This window comes from Amborella trichopoda, chromosome 2 (assembly GCF_054954075.1).
Source record: "Amborella trichopoda isolate Santa Cruz 75 chromosome 2, AtrichopodaSantaCruz75HAP2 v2.0, whole genome shotgun sequence".
Taxonomy (NCBI): domain Eukaryota; kingdom Viridiplantae; phylum Streptophyta; class Magnoliopsida; order Amborellales; family Amborellaceae; genus Amborella; species Amborella trichopoda.
In genome coordinates, this window is record NC_142337.1 from 62995964 (window position 1) to 63018435 (window position 22472).

The following is a 22472-nucleotide window of genomic DNA, read 5'->3' on the forward strand; positions in this document are numbered from 1 at the left end:
AGTAGGGCTAAGACGTGGGGTCACATAGAATGATAGAACTAAGATGTTGTTGGGTTCACATAGAAACATTTCCTAAAGTTTGTTTTAAATTTTTTAGCAAATATGCAATTAATTAAAGAAAAAGTTTATATAAGGTTGCAATTTTAAAATGTAGAATTACAAATGCACCTCAAAAATCAAAAGAAGTTGTTTTAATGTTGAAAAACCCTCTAATTGATCATCTGGATATCGAGAGGTATGAATATAAAAAAAATATTTGAGTTCCAGAAATAGTGCATCTTGCAATAAAGTATCTAGACCGTCTGTTTTTTAGATTTTCATATGTTTATAGATCTATTTGATTTTAATCATTTTGGAGTTTAAAATTTTATAGTTATACATGAAAATAAATTTTAAGATAATACTAAGAAATTTTTACACTACATGTTATAATAAAATAAATTTTGGAGGTGCGTCTTAATTGGATTGTTTAATGTTGGAACGTTACATAAACCACACCATTAATTAAAGGTACAAAAATACACTAACTTTAACAACAATCCCATTACAAGCTAGGAAAAAGCAAAACAAAATCAATCTAAGAAATGTGCAGCAAAGAATCAATCAATAAGGGCATCAGACCTAATTTTTAGACAAAATAAAACTCTAGCGCACGATAATTAACAAACATTAATTAACAGAAGTCGATGAAAAACGCAGAGGTAGACGTGAAGATGTACGAGGGCAATAATCTCGCCCTAAACCAGTTAGGATTAGACATCCTCCTATGCTTCTCATTCTACCTGAACTCCCCGCCCCCGCCCCCGCCCCCGTCCCCCGCCCTCGCCCTCGCCCTCGCCCTCGCCCTCGCCCTCGTCCTATGCTTCTTATTCTACCTGAACTCCCCGGCCCCGCCCCCGCCCCCGCCCTCGCCCTCGCCCTCGCCCTCGCCCTTGCATCCGCATTGTCGAAGTGTATTAACCTCAATTAACCAGTTTTAGACCGTGTTTTGCTATAGCTACTCCTTAGAAGTATAATATGATTAGAAGTATAATATGATTAAAAAGAGGAAGAAATATAACAATTGTCTATATAAAAACAGAAAGGTTTCTATGTGTCCCTTAGGGTGTAGAAGTTCTATCTTCCCCTTACCTGTTTTAGACCGTGTTTTGCTATAGCTCCTCCTTAGAAGTATAATATGATTAAGAAGAGGAAGAAATATAACAATTGTCTATATAAAAAAGGAAAGGTTTCTATGTTTCCCTTAGAGTATAGGAGTTCTATCCTCCCCTTACCATCCAGCCGTTTAATTTTGATCAAGAGAGCCACTCACTTTTTGATCTTAGATCTGACGTCTCAAAGTATTTTATTTTAGTTTTTTGTTTATACAAATTGTATGAATATGAAATTTGATACGAGCCATCTTCTCATTGAAGCGCACCTATAAAAAATATTTAAAATAAATTTTCGGTAAAATATAATGACCAAAATACCTTTTAAGGGTATTTTGATCATTTTATTTTATTGAAAATAATTTTTTTATATTTTTCTCTGGTGCGAATTTAATAGAGGAAATAGTTTATAGAAAAAAAAAAATTAAAAAAAAAATAGTATAGAGACGTGACATTGTGATTAAGACAATCTTAACCTTCCATTCAGAATGGGGGTTAAATAAGGGGGAGTAAGGGAATCCAGACAACTCATCAACCCTAATGTTATAGCTCTTCGCTAAAAGTATAATATGATTAAGAAGAGAAAGAAATATAACAATTGTCTATAAAGAATACTCATCAAACCTAATGTTATAGCACTCAAAGAGTGAATTATGGTATGATTAAGATTAAGGAAAGAAAAAGAGGGAAGTACATAGAATAATTAAGATAAAAAAAAGGAAGAAGTATATAGATAAGATTAAGAAAAGGAAGAAGTACACAGTTATCTAATCTAAATGAGAACTCACTTCATTGAACATGGGATCAACCCAAATAGCACACAAATAAGGCTCCCTTGGCATAAGAAGTATGGGGAAGGAAGTTCGAGGCTTTTCTTCTTCTTCTCTTGGAATCGCCGAGTACCGCCTCAAAATCGGCGGAGAATCGGACTGTTGATCCATGTATCGTATCACTTCATCAGTTTTAATGGATGGGCGATCTTTCTCAGACTCCACAAAGCAAGAAGCCGAGCCCATTAGCATCCAACCCTGTACAGGCTTCCAGGGAAGAAAAGATAGACGGTTAGTTTCCATCATCTGACAAATGCCGAGCACGACGACTCCGATTTCTCCGTTGGCCCAATGTGTCACAGCCATGTAGATATCCCCGTTATCAGCCTCCATGAGGCGCGGATCAGAGCAGTACAATCTACCAGAAGTCCGAAGAGGAAGGGGGAAGAAACCCTTCCAAGTTCGAAGATTGGTGTTGAAGGCTCCCAAATTCATGTCAGTGTCTATGCAATAGGCCCAACCTTCTGGTCCGAAAGCTGCATCCTCTATTTGGCCAATAGATCTTCCATTCAAACAGAAATACGACTTCCAGTCCTCATCCCCGGGCTGCCACGTCGAAACCAGCCTTGTCGACCCCAGAGACCTGAACAGGATCACAAGGCATCCTGAAGAGGAGCCTCTAGGAGGACCCGAAAAGATGGCCCGATCGAACGGAAATCGTAACTTAGGGAGGTCGATCCTAGCCTTAGAGAACGGGTTCAAAAAAAAGATAGACGACCCTTTCGAACACAGTAACCAGCCCTGCCTAGACGAGTGGCACTTGCACCCTTCGAGGTCGGAGAGGCTCAAGACATAGGCGCTTCCGCTAAGCACATCAAGCATGTGCCAGGATTCAGAACCATTGGTCCGTGTCGCAACAAGCAGCCATGGGAGTTTGCACCGCGTGGGCTTGGCAGGGCCGCAGCGACCGACCCATGCCCAGGGCTTGCACACAGCTGTGGCTCTCACAAAATCGGGCATGGTGAGGCGCTCAATCACCAAGCATAGGACCTCAGGTGGCAGCTCCGACCAGCATCGCTCCTCGTCTGCTCCACCGACTTCTTCTTCGTGATGGCACTTCCTTTTCCTTGAAAGGGTTCTCCATGAGCGCATGAGTTCCATGAAAGGATTCCATGAAGCCAAGAGTTGCAGGGAGGCTTGCCACGAGCCCATGGCCGAAAAAGAAAAGAAACAAACCACAAAAGAGCCTAGAAGACGAGGATTAGAGACGTCTGGGTTCATAAAGAGGGTCTTGGAAGGGGATATTTAATAAGGAAAAATTGTTCATGAGTTAGCAGGTGTAAGTCCTTGAACAATTAGGAAACCGGAAAAAATCTTTGGGAGGAGTTTTAGAGATATATATCCCTTTCAGACTCCGGTTGTATAAAGGAATTCTACAATGATTGTAAATTTATCTAGTTTTAAATATGGACTTTAAATTTTTTTCTAAAATATGAAATTCTCCCTCCGTGAAAATTTCAAAAAAAAATAAAATAAATAAATAAGAAAAAAAGAAGGTCGGTCAACCAATTTTTTTTTTTTTTTCAAATTTTCTGTCGTTTTGAGGACATTCTCCGATTAAATTTTAATATTTTTTTTTATTTTTTTCCTTAGTAGGGAACTGCCCTACGGACCAACAAAAATTTTAAAAAATAAAATTTGGACTGAGGATTCCATCCTCAAACTGAAGGACAATTTTGAAAAATAAAAAAATAACAAGTTGAGTGACCTTCTTTATAATTTTTTTAAATAAATAGATCATTTCATGATTTATGAACAATTTAGGATCCATATGCAAATCACTCTTTTTTTTAGTTATTTCATTAATAGGGTAGTACCCCAAGCTTAAGGTAGTGCCTACTAATGGAAAAACTAAACAAAGTAAATTAAAATTCGGTCCGAGGATGATCTCGAACCGAGAGACAATTTGAAAAACAAAAAGAGGATTGACTGACTTTTGTAATTTCCAACTATAAATGAAATATTTCGTATTTTAGAAAACATTTTAGAATATGTATGTAAATCACTTTTTTTTAGCTTTTTTGTTAGTAGAGAAACTAAAATTAAAATTAAAACTAACAAAAAAACAAAAAAATTTAAAATTTGGTTCAAGATCTGAGAGACAATTTTAGGGGAAAAAAAAAAAAAATATGGTTGACGGACCTTGTTTATAATTTTTATCTATAAATTGAGGATTTCGTATTTTAGGTTAATTTTCAGGATCCGTACGTAATTCACTTCTATTTTGCTCACATGAAAGGGAGTCATTATGGATTCGGAATTTCAAGGTAAAAGCTGATATTAATTTTGTGGTAGGATGGGACCTCCAGTGAAGGGAAGTCCGGAAGAATTAGGAAACCGGAAAATTTTACGGCAAAGTTTTAGAAACATATATTCTATGGTTTAAAAAAACGAATCGGTGACTTGGGCTGATGGTCTTAAAAATTTCGAAAAGTTACTAGAATTTTTTAAAAATCTACCTTTATAGGTTTTTTTCTAAAAAAAAAGGTGTTGCATTATAGTTTTATTTTATTTTAATGAAAATACATAAATACAGAGAACATATCTCATGTTTGAGTATTTGTTGCCCATTTTAATTGTTTTATAGACTGAAGTTTAAAATGTAACTAATTGCTACAAAAATGAATATCTCTAATTCGAATTATTTATTTTTATAATCTCCAATGCCAAGATAGTGGGGCTTGTCTACCTATTTTTTCTTTTCCCCTTTTCATGAAAATTTATTTATTGAATTAATTATTTATTTTCATTCATATTTTTATTTTTATTTTTTGAATATGTTATTTGTCACTCTAGAGTTGTCGTATTTAAATGTGTGACTAAATTTAAGGTACAATTATGTGCCTAATTGAGACGGTTTTGGGGGTGAGAGTGAAAAAACAAAAAAAACCCAATCCAAAAGAGAGACCCAATACAGATATCAAAAAGATAGAAAGAGTGAAAAAGAATAACCCATTCTAAGGTAGAGAGAGTGTGCCTATGTATGAGTGAGAGTAGTGTTCGCAAAATCAAACCGGAACGGTTAACCGGACATGGGTCAGAAGCGGTCTAATCGGCTTAACAAGGTAAATGGGCCGATTCAACCATTTTACCCGAGCAAGTCCTAGGGCGGCCAAAAAATTGTTGAAAAAATAAAAAAGATGCAAAAAAAAATCTACTAAAATATGAAAGCATATAAAGAATGATTAAAACAAAACACATTCAAATGAAGTTGAAAATTAATGAAAAAATGGATTTTAAAAGTGAGTATTAATGGCCAAAACAATTTTTAGTATTTACCATAATGTAAAAAATATTTAAAAAATGTATTACAAATCAAATTCTTTATTTTTGAGAGTTTATAGATGTTTTTTTGAATTTTTATTTTTAAAATACGGATCGATCACCAAAACCACCCGAAACCGGAACCGACAAGGGGCCGGTTACTATTTAACCGGGCAGTTACCTGTTAGATCCGGCTGTTTTTCAAATAATGAGTGAGAGTGAAAAAGAATAATCCCATCAAAGATAGAGAGATGTGAAAAAGAAAATCAATCCAATATCTCTTTTTCAATTATATTTGTTTTCATTTAATTTTACTTGCATCAAATCTTTGTAGCATGTAGATGAATCCAATTGCACTTGAACTTTTTTGTATTTTCCTTATTACCAAAATATTTTTTTTTTTCCCTCAATTCCATTTATTAAAAGAATTGGGTCGAATGAGTATATGGGTGTGGTTTCCATAAGGTTGCAACCTTAAACAATCCATTTAAGGCGCACCACCAAATTTTATCATAGCGTATAATTTTGATGTAAAAATATTCTTAAGATTATCTCAAAATCTATTTTCATATCTAATTATACAATTCTAAACTCCAAAAATAATTAAAATCAAGTAGATCTATAAACGTATGAAAATCTTGAAAATGGACGGTCTAGATAATGTTTGGTAAGATGCATCATTTTTGGGACTCAAAATCCTTTTTTTTTTCATAGTCATACATCTCAACATTAAGATGATCAATTAGAGAGTTTTTTAATATTAAAAATATCTTTTTCAATGGATTTTTGAAGTGCATCCGTAGTTCTACATTTTAAGGTTGCAACCTTATATAAACTTCTCCCTTTTTATATCGAAAACTTTAATTTTTTCTTTCCACAATCACATTTAAATTTTTTTGATACTGGGTCTACTGAGCCAATTTTATATCAGGTCTAATAAGCCAATTTCGGTCTAATGATATTCGATCTAATGAGCTAAAGAAAAGTTAAAACGTCTTTTATATGGGATTGTTTACAAAGACATCATTTATCTTTTGTCCATGGAAATCACAATCGTTACTGTCCCTTAAATTTCTAAATGTGTGGTTGTAAGATTGTCATTGAATAGAGTTCTAAAAAAATATTCTCGGGCTTCTGACTGATCCCAAGCCATCTAATTTGATATCCAATGAGTAAGACATGAGATCAAAATGTAACGCATTTTTGGACCGGCAATTTTCAAAATTTTTAAGTTTTCATAGATCTGCTCGATCTACACTATTTTTAAAGCTTTAAATTTTATAATTAAAGATAAAAATATATTTTAAGGCTATCGCAAATATTACAATATACACTATCTTTTCACAACTACAATAGGCTCCTTGTTGGGCATATTAGGAGCTTGGGTACCGTGGTCCCGCTTAATAAACAATAAGGCCCCTGGGTTTGCTACGATGGTCTTTTTGACGGATTGCCGGTTCGTGATGTATATGGAGAAGTGGACTATTTCTAATGTAATCTGACCCGGATTCTGGATTGGGTGATCTCGATTTCGATTGATGATTTTTAAAACATTATGGTGTTTAAAGGAAATTATATATGGACACGGTTAGGATGCAGGCTTGGCAATAAATATATTTTTTAAATATAATTTGGCACTAATTTTTAGATAATATATAATCTTTAACATGGAGATCATGAATATGGAAAAAAAAAAAACTATAACTAATAATTATATTAAGAAAATATTTGGACCATTAATTACAATTGTTTTGCTATGGACGATGTATTTGCATCCATCTTTAAGATAGATATTTTATACCTCTACACTACATATTGTAGAAAGAGTGACAGATACGAGAGGAGAGTGAGTGAGAAAATTGGTAGAGAGAGAGTGAGAATACGGGAAGAGTGAGTAAGAAAATAGGTAGAGAGAGATTTAGGAGAAAATCACGTGAAGAGAGATAAATGATGGTATTTAAAAAAGATATATCTTTCTCATATTTGTTTGGGGTAAAATAAAAAAATAAAAAGAATAAAGTTAGTTTAGAGGATTAAAAGATATAAAACTTAAAAGTTTTATGACCCAAGATATATTTTGGAACCTTGAATCTATTGAAATATAAAACTTACAAATGGGGATATATAGATATTTTTCCAATGATATTTATACCATATTATTAAATAAAATTTAAGAAGTAGATAAGTGTCGCAAGAATAAGAAAGGATCCATTCCTACAAACAAAAGTCTTCCCAATGCCTATAGGCGAAAATGAATGGTGATTTTGCCTACACTTACCACCGTCTAAATTTCATTACGCGTTCACGATTATCCGATAGTATTTTATTTTTCATTTTTCTTTCTGCAAATCAAAATGACCTGAAATTTGAAAGATATGTACAACATACTGAGACGCATCTAATAAAAATATAAAAAAAAATTATTCATAAAAAATAGATTAACCAAAATACCCCCAAAACTTTTTGGAGGTATTTTGATCAATTTTTTTATGTAAAATATGTGTAGAAAAAAAATGAAAAATAAAACACTACCAGACAATCATAACCGCGTAATGAACGTTAGACGGTGACAGAAGCAAATAAAATCACTGTTTATTTTCGCCTATAGGCATTGCGTAGCGTTTCCATCTCTATAAAAATGGTAGGAGGTAATTATTGGGTGTTACTATGTTAATAGTTTTTAGGTAGTTAAATCATCACAACCACCAAATAAAAAGTTACACCTCCCTATTCAACATGTACCCATTCTCTATATAAAACTTTTTATTATTTTATAAACAATTTTTGTTACTCAATTTTCTAACAATAACTATTTTACCTCTCTAGAAATAAATTTTTAATAATAATAACTTTCTCTCTCTAGAAATAAAAGTAAGGCTCGTTATTTTAATACATTAAATAAGCGAGACACCCTATAACTTAGAATTTCGACACTCTTTCAAGAAATTTCTTACAAGAAATTTGTTGAATTCTAACCAGGTACTTTCATTGTGGTAGTCTTTTTTTTTATTCTCTCTTTTTACTTTTTTCTTTTTTTCTTTGCAAGATTGATATCTTAGTCTTCGTCAATAGAATCTTTGTAGTTCTTTTTATGTATTTTTTTTGTTGAATTTGAGCATATTTTTATAATCTGCTCTATAATACTCAAGTCTCCTATTATCTGTGAGTATTTTTAAAATTTAACCAAATATCTATTATTTACAAATATTTCAACATACCTACACTATTTCTTAAACTAAAATAAGAGATAGACACAAGTCGCAAAACTAAGAATAGGTCGCAAAAATAAGATTAGTTCCTATTTCTCGAGAGATTGTAGGGTAGGTAGGGTAATTGTTGGGTGTGTGGTGGTTAATAGCTAATGGTAAAATCTTCATAACGACATAATATTTTAGTCAATCTTTTTTTAAAAATTATTATTTCTTGGTTTCACCTATAAAAATTAATTTACTCTCAATTTTAAATAAATATAATTTTAAAATAAAATAAAAATTTAAAGTATTTTGTAAGGATAGGTTCAACATCAACGATTAAAGGGTGCTTATGCGCCTTTCAAGCATCCACATGTTGTGGACGCTATACCATCTGATTATATTATGTGTATAAACATTAGCCTAAAGTAAGTATCATTTAATTATGGTGCAGTTTGTATAGAGCCGTGGCTCTAAACAATCAAAGTAGAGCCCACCTTCAAATAGTGTCAAGAGATGTGGTTCAATACTGAAAATCTTTGTGATAGCTTTAAAATATATTTTTATCTATAATTATAAATTTTAAAACTTCAAAAATTGAGCATATCTATAAAAACTTAAAAATCTTGAAAATTGACGATACAAAATGTATTACAAGATGCACTATTTCCAAAACTTGAAATTCATTTTTTTTTTATGTCCACCCATCTTGATGTCGAGATGATTAAGGCATCAAAATAACTCCTTGAGGTGAGTGTTAATTTGATTGTTTTGATTGTTTAGACCTTCAGCTCCATATAAACTTTTTCCTTTAATTATTAGTAAGTATACTTAAAATTATCTACATTATAGTCATTATTATACTAAAACATGTTCAATTGAAGTGTTGGGCTAAATATATTGTATGAATTTAATAAAGCAATGTATATGTACTATAAATGCATATAGTATGACAGCACCATGCTTTTCATGCTTTACAGGATAATAACAAAATAATATGAGTTAACATTGATCATAAACATTGAATGAGCTATTTTACACAAACTATAAATATCATCAATTTTGTAGTTTAAACAATAAATCGGTAATATACTAATAAAACTATTATATATTTTAAAAATAGTACAGTATTTTAAAATTTTATCATTGAAATATTGGAGGAGATCGATAAGCAACTAAATTTAGGGAAATCAGTGTAACAACAACTATTGAAAGGAATTAATGGAAGAGTCGATGGATTTTAGTGTGTAAACGAAGTTATCAGCGATTGGATGAGTGAGGCCATAGTGGTAGTCATCAAAGTTATCAAATCAATAGGGCACGGGTCATAGTGGCAGAGTCATCAATGTTATCAGATGAATGGTGCATGATGTTAAAAGTCATCCACATTTGAAACTCGAAATCGAGACGATTTACACTTGAAATGGATGGCTTAGAAATTTTATTGCAAAATGTAACTTCCAGAGATGGCTTATAAATTTTATTGCAAAATGAAATAGATGGCTTAGAAATTTGATTGCAAATGAAATTGATGGCTTGAAAATTTTATTGCAAAACTGTAATTTTCATGGCTTAGAAATTTTATTGCAAAACTGTAATTTTCATGCTTATAAATTTTATTGTAAAACTGAACTTTAAGAGAAGGTTTTTCATGAGATCCAAAATTGTCGAGGTATGGGGAGTTTTTTTTATGAGATCCATAATTATCGAGGTATAGGCAGTTTTTTTATGAGATCCATAATTGTCGAGGTATAGGCGGACGTGATTGATTTGGGTGTTAGTGATTGATATGCGGGACTCTATTTTGCTGGATTAACTGCTAGAGACAAAAAAAAAAAAGCCCTAGAATTATTTATTTGGCAACCAATTTGGATTAACTTGGCTAGAGATAAATAAATAAAAAATAAAAAAAAACTGGAATTATTTACTTGGCGACCAATTTGGAACGCCAATGAGAAAAAAAAAATGAAACAAGAGAAAAAAACTGAAACAAGAGAAACCAAATAGTCCATATAAAAAATAAAAAGATTATTCTACTAGATGTTTGAGATGTTTTATTATATCAAAATTTGATATAATTGAGATGCTATAATGTTTTATAATATCAAAATTTGATATAATTGAGATGCTATAATGTCACCAATTTACCGAAGGCTGAGGTATGTATAAGGTGCCACCTTATACTATATTAGCAAGACGCATTTAAAATTTCAACACCTTGTACTATATTAGCAAGGCACATTTAAAATTTAAAAAATACAGCACATGTAAATTTATAAATACTTGAAAATCTTAAAAATAGACGGTCCAAAAAACTTGTTACAAGATAGACTACTTTTAGGATCATTGAGGTACACCTTATTTCTACAGTATAAGGTTGTAAGTTTATATAACTTAGTTACCATGTTGTGGTTTCTATTCTACTCACACACCCCCACACCCTAGTCATTATGTTGTGGTCTCTATTCCCACTGACACTACCCCACTAACACTTTCAAAACACTAACTCCTAAACTATTTGGAAAAACGGGTGGGGGCATATGTTCCTCATTGAATTACCAAAAAAAACAAAAAATAAAAAATAAACAACACGAATCTTAATCCACCATTTTGTTCTATTAAAAGTCATACTCTTAGTGAGACTATAAGTCTCCATATCTTTTCGCACTACTTCCAACTATATCCTTTATGGGCCTACGCCCTTTCTTTCTAAGCCTTCCACTTGAACTAACTCACACCTCCTAACAAGTGTTGTACAGGGTCTGCACCACACATGATCTACCCACCTAAGTCTACTCTCTCATCCTATCGCCTATTGGTGCCACACCTAAATTTTTTTGAATGCATTCATTTACGAATTCCATCCCTTCTTGTCTTGTCACTCATCCATCTTAATATCCTCATCTCTTCTTCACTCATTATATGGGTAAATTGTTTTTTGACCGCCAAACATTCCACCCTATAAAACAAAGCTCGTCTGACAACTATCCTATAAAATTTGCCATTCAGCTTCATTGGTATGCGACAATCACATAATATTGTGGTTGCACATTTCCAATTCATCCACATAGCTTTAATTCTATGTGAAATGCTCTTTTTACCATGAAACAATATTAAAAGTATGAAGAAATATTAAAAAATAAAAAACAATAATATATTTTGAATCTACTTATATATGTTGAATATAAAATAGCCATTACTTTTTCAATTCCCAAGTTCCATAAAATTTTGTAGAAGTATCAACTTTAAACATAATGAGAAAATAAAAATGGGATGGACATAATGTTTTTAAAATATTCATATAATTTGTAAACACATTTTAAAAAGCCAAAAAATAATTTAATAACTTATAAAAGTGGATCATATAAAAGCTAAGTAGACTTCTTTCTAATTAAAAATGTAGATTGACCATCATGTATAAACTGTAAGGTTATCTCAGGAGAGATTGACCATACAACATAGGCTCTAATGGATGTTTGCATAAAGAGCTGGAAGAGGATAGAAATTAATAGGTGTCCAAAAAATAGATGGTGGATTTTCAAAAAAGAGAAAATAAAAGTATTCAGGAATAAACTGATAAAAGATGGAAAATAGAACTCTGATGATGAAGTGAATATTAGGTGGAATGAGATGGTTGATTTTATTAAGAAAGTTGCAAAAGAAGTTTTAAAAGAAACTAGAAGGAAGAGACATTCGGTAGTGGAGTGATGAAGTTCAAAATTTTATTAGCAAAAAAAAATCATGTTATAAAGCTGGGCAATGAAATATAAATGATTAAAACTTAGAAGACTATAAAAATTATAAGAAAAATGCTAAGAAAATAGTAAGTAAGGCCAAGCATAAGTCATACTCTTAGTGAGACTATAAGTCTCCATATCTTTTCGCACTACTTCCAACTATATCCTTTATGGGCCTACGCCCTTTCTTTCTAAGCCTTCCACTTGAACTAACTCACACCTCCTAACAAGTGTTGTACAGGGTCTGCACCACACATGATCTACCCACCTAAGTCTACTCTCTCATCCTATCGCCTATTGGTGCCACACCTAAATTTTTTTGAATGCATTCATTTACGAATTCCATCCCTTCTTGTCTTGTCACTCATCCATCTTAATATCCTCATCTCTTCTTCACTCATTATATGGGTAAATTGTTTTTTGACCGCCAAACATTCCACCCTATAAAACAAAGCTCGTCTGACAACTATCCTATAAAATTTGCCATTCAGCTTCATTGGTATGCGACAATCACATAATATTGTGGTTGCACATTTCCAATTCATCCACATAGCTCTAATTCTATGTGAAATGCTCTTTTTACCATGAAACAATATTAAAAGTATGAAGAAATATTAAAAAATAAAAAACAATAATATATTTTGAATCTACTTATATATGTTGAATATAAAATAGCCATTACTTTTTCAATTCCCAAGTTCCATAAAATTTTGTAGAAGTATCAACTTTAAACATAATGAGAAAATAAAAATGGGATGGACATAATGTTTTTAAAATATTCATATAATTTGTAAACACATTTTAAAAAGCCAAAAAATAATTTAATAACTTATAAAAGTGGATCATATAAAAGCTAAGTAGACTTCTTTCTAATTAAAAATGTAGATTGACCATCATGTATAAACTGTAAGGTTATCTCAGGAGAGATTGACCATACAACATAGGCTCTAATGGATGTTTGCATAAAGAGCTGGAAGAGGATAGAAATTAATAGGTGTCCAAAAAATAGATGGTGGATTTTCAAAAAAGAGAAAATAAAAGTATTCAGGAATAAACTGATAAAAGATGGAAAATAGAACTCTGATGATGAAGTGAATATTAGGTGGAATGAGATGGTTGATTTTATTAAGAAAGTTGCAAAAGAAGTTTTAAAAGAAACTAGAAGGAAGAGACATTCGGTAGTGGAGTGATGAAGTTCAAAATTTTATTAGCAAAAAAAAATCATGTTATAAAGCTGGGCAATGAAATATAAATGATTAAAACTTAGAAGACTATAAAAATTATAAGAAAAATGCTAAGAAAATAGTAAGTAAGGCCAAGCATAAGTCATATGATGATCTATTCAACAAATTAGGGACAAGAGATGGTAAAAAAGATGTTTTCATACTAGCAAAAATGAGAAAGAGAGAGTGTAGGAATATAGATCATTAAATGCATTACGAGTGAGAATCAGAGAGTCTTGTAAAAGATGACGTGGTCAATAAAAGGTGGATAATTTATTTTAAAAAATTGTTGAATGACAAACACTATGGAAGCACAACATTAAGAGGAACTTCTGACAGTTATAAGATCAGTCATGCTCTATGGGATGAAATGTTCGGGAGTCAAGAAACAACATATTCATAGAATGAATGAAGTTGAGATGAGCATGTTGAGATATATGAGTGGCAAGACAAAAAAAGATAAAATTTGAAATGAATTTGAAGAAACCTAGGGGTGTCTCCAATAAGAGATAAAATGAGGGAAATTAAAGTTAGGTATTGGCCATGTGTTGTGTCAACCTAGAACATATGTTAAGCGGCGCTGATTTGGTTCAAGTGGATGGTTTTAAAAGGACAAGGGGAAGACTCCAAAGGACATGGACAAAAGTAGTAAAAAGAGATATGGTGATTTGTAGTGTAATGAGGATATGGATGACGATGATGATAGGTTATTCATAAATATTACATTTGAATAACAAAATTTTAATGAAAATTTATCACTTATATTATTAATTGTTTGGTTGCCTACTATTATTCATGAAATTTAGTAATTCCTCACAAATTACTTACAAAGGATGAAATTCTAAAGAAAATTAAGGAGGGTCTATATCAAAAATCCTACTGTTTTTCTCATCCATAGGACCCAGATGGTAGCGGCCACCGATGCCCACAAAAGGATGCTAGCTTTGGGCCAGGGAAAAGGATGGAGGGAGCTGAAGAGGAGGACCTTCTTTCAAGGTTGGCAAGCCTTGCTCTTTTCATGACAAGTCCGCATTACCCAGGCCTCCCTTTGGAGACCACCAAATCCAAGGCAGAACAAGCTGAACTTTGACGGTTGCTCCTTGGGCAACCCCGTCCCCTCAGGAATTGATCTTGAAAATGAGGCGGGGTCATATACTCGCCTCCTTCTCCAAAAGCATGAGACACTAGGACTCCCATACAGCAGAGGCCCTCACTCTCCTTGAAGGCATCAGATTGTTTAGTACCTTGTGAAGGCATCAGATTGTTTAGTCCCTTGAAGGCATCACTCTCCAAATGTATTGGAATAAATTAAAAAAATTAACAATAAAGTACTAGAAAAAATACCAACATTTGAGAATGCAACGCTAGCATGCCTGGCGGTCTACTTCAATCAACATTATCCATTAACAAGAAAAGTTAAATTAATTTTCGATTTCAATTGAGAACAAATATTTTAAAATAAAGAACCTAAAAATAAAATCATTTTATAAACCAACAGATAGAAGTGCATGGAAAAGACTATTAAACAAAGAAAACGAAGGCATAGATTTCCACCGACTTCAACTTCAGTGTTAGATCTACATATTTAGTGATGCACCCAACAATCAACAAGAAACACTAAGCATGAATATTTCATCAAATACCTAAAAATTTAAACTAAGCTAGATATCAAAGAGAAGAAATAGTAAAATAATAATAATAATCAGAAAACACACAACTATCCAATAAAAAAATACAAAATAATGTATTTATCAAAGAGAAAATTTAGAAAAGTGGTAATCAGTCGATTCAACATAGGAAAATTGTTACATGCGAGCTGGACCGCATTTCGACACATGCGATCTAGAAAGTGTAAAGCATCCATCTTAAAGATGGATGAAAATAGGTGTTCCATCTAAAAATAATGGAATTTTTTTACTAGAATTATTATTCTAGTTTTTAAATTTTATTTATTTTTTCATACTCATGATCTCCATGTTAGATATTACGTGTCCTTAAAAATTAGGTCTTAAAATCCATCTCAAAAATAGATTTATTAAGAGGTCCACATTTCTACCTATGCCGGCTTGGCTGCATAGAAACCGTGTCCTTCAACTTATGGGAGGCTCTCTCCGACATATTTGGGTAATTATCGATTCAACAAGTAAATTGGACAAGGAATGAACAAAAGCTAAAATTTATCTCATTCAAATAGTATGCAGTGGTTTAAAGTCTGGCGATTTTCGGTGGGAACCGATTGGTCCAAACCGATCTAGGATGACCTGGGTCCTGGCCTGGTTCCCCTAAAACGCCCGCTTTCATAATCATTATATATATATATATATATATATATATATCTTGTTTTTTAAGCTTATATAATGTTTTTTCAACCCCACAAATCCCTATATTAATTTTTATTTTGTTTTATTTATTTTAATATTTTTATATATCACCAATTCAAACTGATCACACCGATACAGATTGCCGATCTAACAATCCATCACAAATATGCAGGTGAATGATCCACCCCACCGATCCGGTTTTTCAGACGTTGATATGTAGCATAAACATCAAATTTCTATGAAGACAACCATTGTCGAGGTAACCCCAAGTCTTCGCAGGAAAAAAACACTCGCTCCAAGTTCCAAGTTTCCCTTTCCCATTATAACACATGGGAGAATCAACGAGAGGTACATAATAATCCATAATACATGTACATCATCCCCTTCCAAAGAACTAGTACATCATCATAAAGCCAAAGGAAAGTAAAGGAGGAACAGTGACTAAGCAATGCATATTGATATCGAAAAAATCAAATCATTGTTCCAAAAAGCGGGCCGCCCAGAGCCTAGGCAATTCAGATGGCATGAGCGCAACACCCACGCCTAGACGGCCAAACCTAGGCAATAGGGAACCCTCCTAAGTGGGCACCAGCCCTAGGAGCCTCCCAAGGCTTGCGCTCTGGCTAGGGGCTGAAATTTTTTTTTTTTTTTTTTCTATTGATTGTTTTTAAAACATAAAGGCTTTTAACGATGGGTTATGTAAAACAAAAATATGAACAAAATCCTTGTCGTTTGAATAGATCTATTTCTGGTTCCTCTAAAAGAAGTAATTGGAGTTGGAAGTATGGCTATAACCCAAAGGGAAAAGTTTATATAGAGCCGAAGCTCTAAACAATCAAATTTGAGCCTACCTCAAAAATTTCGCTAGAAGATAATGTTTTGAAGCCCAAATATCTTTAAATCGATTATCTCGACATCAAGATGCATGGACATGAGAAAAAATTGGATTTCGAGTTTTGGAAATAGTGTATTTTGTAACGCATTTTTTTACTGTCAATTTTCAAGATTTTCAAGTTTTCATAGAAATGTTGATCTACACTTAATTTTGAAGCTTTAAAATTTATAAATAAATATAAAAATATATTTTAAGTCTATTACAAAGATTTCCGATAGTGAAACCACATTTCTCGATACTATTTGAAGGTAGGCTCCAATTTAATTGTTTAGAGCCTAGGCTCTATACAAACCGCACCCTAACCCAAAACCAAACAATAAAAATTGTATAAGGTGAAATTTTTGTGAAACATATACCAACGGGAGTATTAACCGATTCAAAAAACACCTTGCTGTATTAAAGGGAATGTTGCTTCTTGTAAAAAAGGTCCTGAAGCTATTCGGGATGAGATTAGACAATTTCTGAATTTAAAAGAACCAAAAAATGATGAAAATGAGTCTTGTTCTATGGAAATATCTTCTCTAGGTTCTTCTAGAAGTGGTAATCCAAGTTGAAAGTATGGTTATAACCCGAATCCAAATGACAAAAATCGTATTAAATGTAATTATTGTAGAAATGATACTAATTGAGGCATTTACCGATTTAAAAAAATACCTTGCCCGTATTAAAGGAGATGTTGCCCCACATAAAAATGTTCTTGAGGCTACCAAAGAGGATATTATACAATATTTGAGTTTAGGGAACACCAAAATGTTCATAGGGCCTCATCTGTACATACTAGTAAAAGGGAGATACAAGAAGAGGAGCAGAAAGATGCAGATTCAGAAAAAACAGAGGATGACAAGAGTTATATTAAAGAGAGAGATGACTCTGATGATGATGTCCTCGAATCTGATGCACATAATGACGCTTACCCTATTCCTTCTAATGATGATGATGATGACAACAGAAGATTCTTGGTATTGAGTGTTGACTGTTGTGTTGAGTGTTGACTGTTGATTGTTGACTATTGTGTCCTAGACTATATATTTAATTAATTTCTGTATATATTTTTTTTCTTATTTTTAGTTTCTATTTTCTAGTTTCTAATTCTACTATCTAACTTTTGTGTGTACAGTCTACAGTGTATCAGATTATCAATGTATGCTTGTATGGTTTTATTGTTTTAGCATTGTATGAAAAATGAAAATATGGATTGTGGTCTCCTATGGATTATCAAAATCTCTTATCAACTTCTATCTTCTTCTTTTTTCAACGTGGATTATGGACTTATAGATTATCAAAATTCTTATGGATTAATCTTTATCAGATTATCTTTTTTGTTTTTTTCAACTGGGTCACCCAGGTTCTGGGCGCTCGCCTAGGTGCTAGGCGGCTGTAACCCCCATGGCCGCCTGGGTGCCGCCTAGCGCTTTTTAAAACACTGAATCAAATTTAAGATACTTTGCAGCATTGTGCATATACCTATCACTAAAATAACATAGTTCGGGAAACCCATGAAAGTGAAATCAACATAGAACCATGTAATACAAAAGGCAAACATTTCTACTTTCCAATAATGGGAATGCAATTACAATATCTAGCTTAGACAAGATTAATACCTACCTCTTCATCAAGCTCATCAATATTCATTTTCTTATCAAGACTAGACTTGAGAACCTGAAAGCCTTCAACTTCAACACACGCCACGTGCTCCATGGAAGCATTTGGGATAGATAAAGCATTGTTCCTCCCCATTGCTTGTGGTATAATATATAGCATCTCTCTTGACATAGAGACTACAAAGATTACAATACACAGCAAAAATTAATATATTTACCCTTGCAGAGGTCACAATCCGATATCCCAATAAACACCTGACTGCAGATTTTTACTTACAGTTGCCTTTCATGGGTTCAATAGCATCTCATGAATCTCATCATCTACCCACAAGCATACCTATTGGATTTAGATGGAATAGGCAGCTAAAAAAAAATTTGGACAGAGGTGGATGACCCAAGATACCACTCACGGTTCCTTTGAGGGCTTAATGGACTGAAAGCATATCATGAATTGTGCACCGGAAGAAATTATGGCTATAAATAGAAGCCCATGCGCATTATCACATTGTGGCATCTGCCACCCTGACCACCCCACGCCACAAAGTTTCTATTACAAGTACCAAAGTTTCATATCAACCTTTCTGTTGGCCAAATCACCAAGTTGTCATAATGTAAAGGAAGATCATTACAAGTTTGAATTGAAATAGCTTTTGAGTTACATAACAACAATGATGATTCCGTGCGAGTGCAATATATCAAGCTCCTACCACCTCCATCAAATTACTCATGAAAGATTAAGATGTACCGAAACTGCTATATAATAATTATTTTATAAAGGTAAAGTAAACTAAATCTAAATAGAACTGGTCTTCTATATTAGCAGACAAACACTTTCAGAATAGCACCAAAAATAAGGTCTAATCCTCTACAACTTAGGCAGGAGCACCTCTAGAAACCCCAAGGGAAGAGAAGAATCATGCTACATCCTCAGAAAGAGAACTTCTAAAGAGGTGAATCACACTAAGGACCACATTCTAGGAGCTCAACCACAGCATATTAGAATATCCAACTATTCTAGAAGCCCTTAGATGCACTGTCCTAGATCACAAATGTAAAAGAATGCAATTAAACAGTAATATGGTTAAATTTTAATGAAGACTATGCAACATGTGGGTTCTGTTCCATTTCCCATTTTTCTCCATGGTTAAGGAACCATCAAACATCCTTGGAGTATCCCCAAGTTCAACAAAAGCAGGCTCATCAATCCGACCACTTGCTTTTACTTGCTCAGGATGAGGAACATCTGACATTTGAGACAACAAGCTTTGGCAAGTATTGGGTTGTCGAAGATTGTTCAACCTCATTCTTTTTAGTGGGTACTGCACATCCCCCAAAATCTCGGATCTCATTGCCTCTTTATTGCTCCCTGTCAAATCCACCTTCCCAAAATTTGATGGCTGGTCCAAAGATGCCTTTTGTCGAAATGTAACCGGCGAGTATAACCACAAAGAAAGCAGACATGGTCGCTACAATGACAAGAGTGCCCCCGCAATTTCCATAGTGGCTGGCAAAGGGGAAGGAAACGTTGAACTTATTTGCAATAGAAATGTGCATCCAAATCCTTTGAGCATTTAGAAAATAACAATATGCAGATTGGCCTTTTTTTGCCGAACATTTGCTGCCATGGTGCAAATAAACCAGCCACTGAGCATTTAAGTGTTCCAATCTTCAGTAGCAGGCTTTTCAAGCACTTGGGTTCAAGCAGGAGAAGCTTTCAAAACGGGGTATTGCATTGAAACAAAAAATCACGCATTTAAAGGTCCCCCATGTAAAAGAACAGATTTTCTAAGAACTTCGTCACTGCACTGCTGCTTCATCAATGGATATCGTGGCTGGTCAGACTAATGCAATCCTTAGAGACAGTTCTAAAACTTGAATGTGATTCTTGGCTTTGAGTTTGTTATAACGCTCCCCATATGGCATGAAGAAGCCACCAGCATTCAAGGGACGTAAAACCCCGTATCATACCATACAACATCATGTACACCCATCAATTTGCCATCATAACAGAGGGTTACCTCAAGTAACCCTGCAACAAGGGCAGCCTCAAAAATCTCAGATGAAAGAAAATTCAAAAAAATGAAAAGACCAAAGAAAACCATCAGATAAATATTTCCAAAATATACTTCCAAGTATATTTTTTCTTTTTTTTTGGTTGGGTAGTTGTTGTTTGGGGGGTGTTGTTCTTTAGAAATGTCAGATAAAAGCAAATTTAAGAAAGATGAAAAGAAACTAGGAGGTCATCCAAGAAATATTTCTGACAAGTAAGCCTGAATTGGGGGGTTCCTTAAAAAAGAAAAACTTGTGTTCAAGCAAATTTAAGAAAATGAAAAGAACCAAAGGAATCATCTAATGATGTTTCTGAACATGCTTTCAAGTAAACCTACCGTGGGGTTTTCTTTAAGAACATCACAAAAAAGCAAATTCATAGGAAAAAACAAACTTTACAATGGGTGTTTCTATAATAGTTTTTGGTCAAAGAAAATTCAAGAACAAAGAAAATAACTCTGACAATCTCAGATAAAAAGCAAATTCAATAAATGAGCAAATTTAATAAATGAACTGACTATCAATGAAATATTCTAGTCTAATGTAACCACACAATTAGGGATTCTTTACAATATCATGTAAAGGAGAACTTGAGAAAAATAGATAACCAAGGAAACCATCCAATGAGTACTATAGGGACATGCAAATTCCCCCCAATGGTACAATAATTTATAGTAATACAATTTTAACATTCGCAAAAAAAAAAAAAAAAAGAGATTCCCACCAATGGGGCATTCTCTGAATATATCAGCTCATGATAGAGATAAGAACATATATATCCATGAATTTGACTAAAACGTTGAAAGAGAAATCAATGAATAATTCATGAATACTCCTGTCTTTTCTTGGTGTCAATCTCATTCATGAATATTTCAAAAACATGATTATCCCAGTTTACCTAGAATGAGTGTTCCTCTGATAATCTCAGATAAAGACGCAAGAACAAAAAACCAAACATCCGTGAGACACTCCAGTTTAAAGCAAATTAATATCATGTAAAATTGAATTCCATGAAAAAAAAGAGAAAAAGAAGCAAACAACAAGCATGAATCATACCAGTGGTCTCTGCGATTGCTCCAATCAACAATAACTGTTGAGGTAGATCAGGATTTAGGAAATCCATGCCCTAGGGTTTTCCACACAAAATTCTCTCTTGTGGGTTTTCATATACCAGAAAACTTCATCTTCTTTTTAGGTTTCTTTTTCTTTTTCCTTTGTTTCCCTCTCCCTTTGCTCTTCGCGAATTTATATTTCCTTCAGGGGCAAGAAAAAGGCGGGAGAGACTTCACGGGAGTGGTAATTTTTAAGGAAAAAGTTTATACATAGCCGAGGCTCTAAACAATAAAATTAGAATTGAAATTTTCATTAGAAGATGTTGTTTTGATGCCCAAATGTCCTCGAATTGATCATCTAGGCATCAAGATGCTTGGATATGAGAAAAAGAATGAATTTCAAGTTTTGAAAATAGTGTATTTTGTAACTCATTTTTGGACGGTCAATTTTCAAGATTTTCAAGTTTTCGTAGACCTGTCGATCTACACTATTTTTTAAGCATTAAAATTCATAAATAAAGATAAAATTATATTTTAAAACTATCATAAAGATTTCCAGTATTAAAACTACATTTCTCGATACTATTTGAAAGTAGGCTCTAATTTAATTGTTTAGAGCCTACTATACAAACCGCACCCAAATTTTAAACCTTTGATAACATAGATTGGTGGGTAGATTATCCACCCCACAGATCCATGTGGGACAACCGGATCGCCGATCCCAATCGATGTAGATCGATCCAAATGGCGATTTGAGAAACTACTAAAAAGTAAAAGTATAAATAAAATAAGAAGGGAACAAGATGGACAGTTTTTAAGGATCAAAATTTATTTTCCTCTCAATAGTCATGAACTTGGCGTTTGAGATGACAGACATATAAAATATTGAGCCCAAAGTCGTGCATCCTCGACACACCTAAACCCTACACATAAATGGTACTTATTTGATGCTAAGGTTTGTGCACACCAAAAGGCACCTATTATAAAATTTATTTTGGGGATGGATTTATGATTTAAAGTACAATTTAATTCAAATTTCGGGTTTCTTGGCATCCTAGTTAGGTGATTGTAGTCTACAATGGAGGCCAACAGAGGGAATAAAATGCAAATTTCTCATATCATTTGCTTTCTGAGTTTTGATTCCATCAAAAGGCTGTA

The 22472-nt window shown here is 33.3% G+C and overlaps 1 protein-coding gene and 1 long non-coding RNA gene across 2 annotated transcripts; both read right to left on the minus strand.

The window, feature by feature from the left end:
* Positions 1-1796: 1796 nt before the first annotated feature.
* LOC148783419 (F-box/kelch-repeat protein At3g18720-like) lies at positions 1797-11431 on the minus strand. The gene is made up of 2 exons (XM_088859875.1): positions 11292-11431; positions 1797-3222 (listed from the first exon to the last, which is right to left on the minus strand). Exons 1-2 carry the CDS (start codon positions 11353-11355, stop codon positions 1919-1921), a joined length of 1368 nt encoding a protein of 455 aa, XP_088716001.1. The 5' UTR covers positions 11356-11431; the 3' UTR covers positions 1797-1918.
* Positions 11432-14135: 2704 nt separating this feature from the next.
* On the minus strand, positions 14136-22239 carry LOC148783420 (uncharacterized). The gene is made up of 2 exons (XR_016050080.1): positions 21319-22239; positions 14136-14640 (listed from the first exon to the last, which is right to left on the minus strand). It is a non-coding gene; the product is annotated as an uncharacterized LOC148783420 (long non-coding RNA).
* Between the last annotated feature and the right edge of the window lie 233 nt (positions 22240-22472).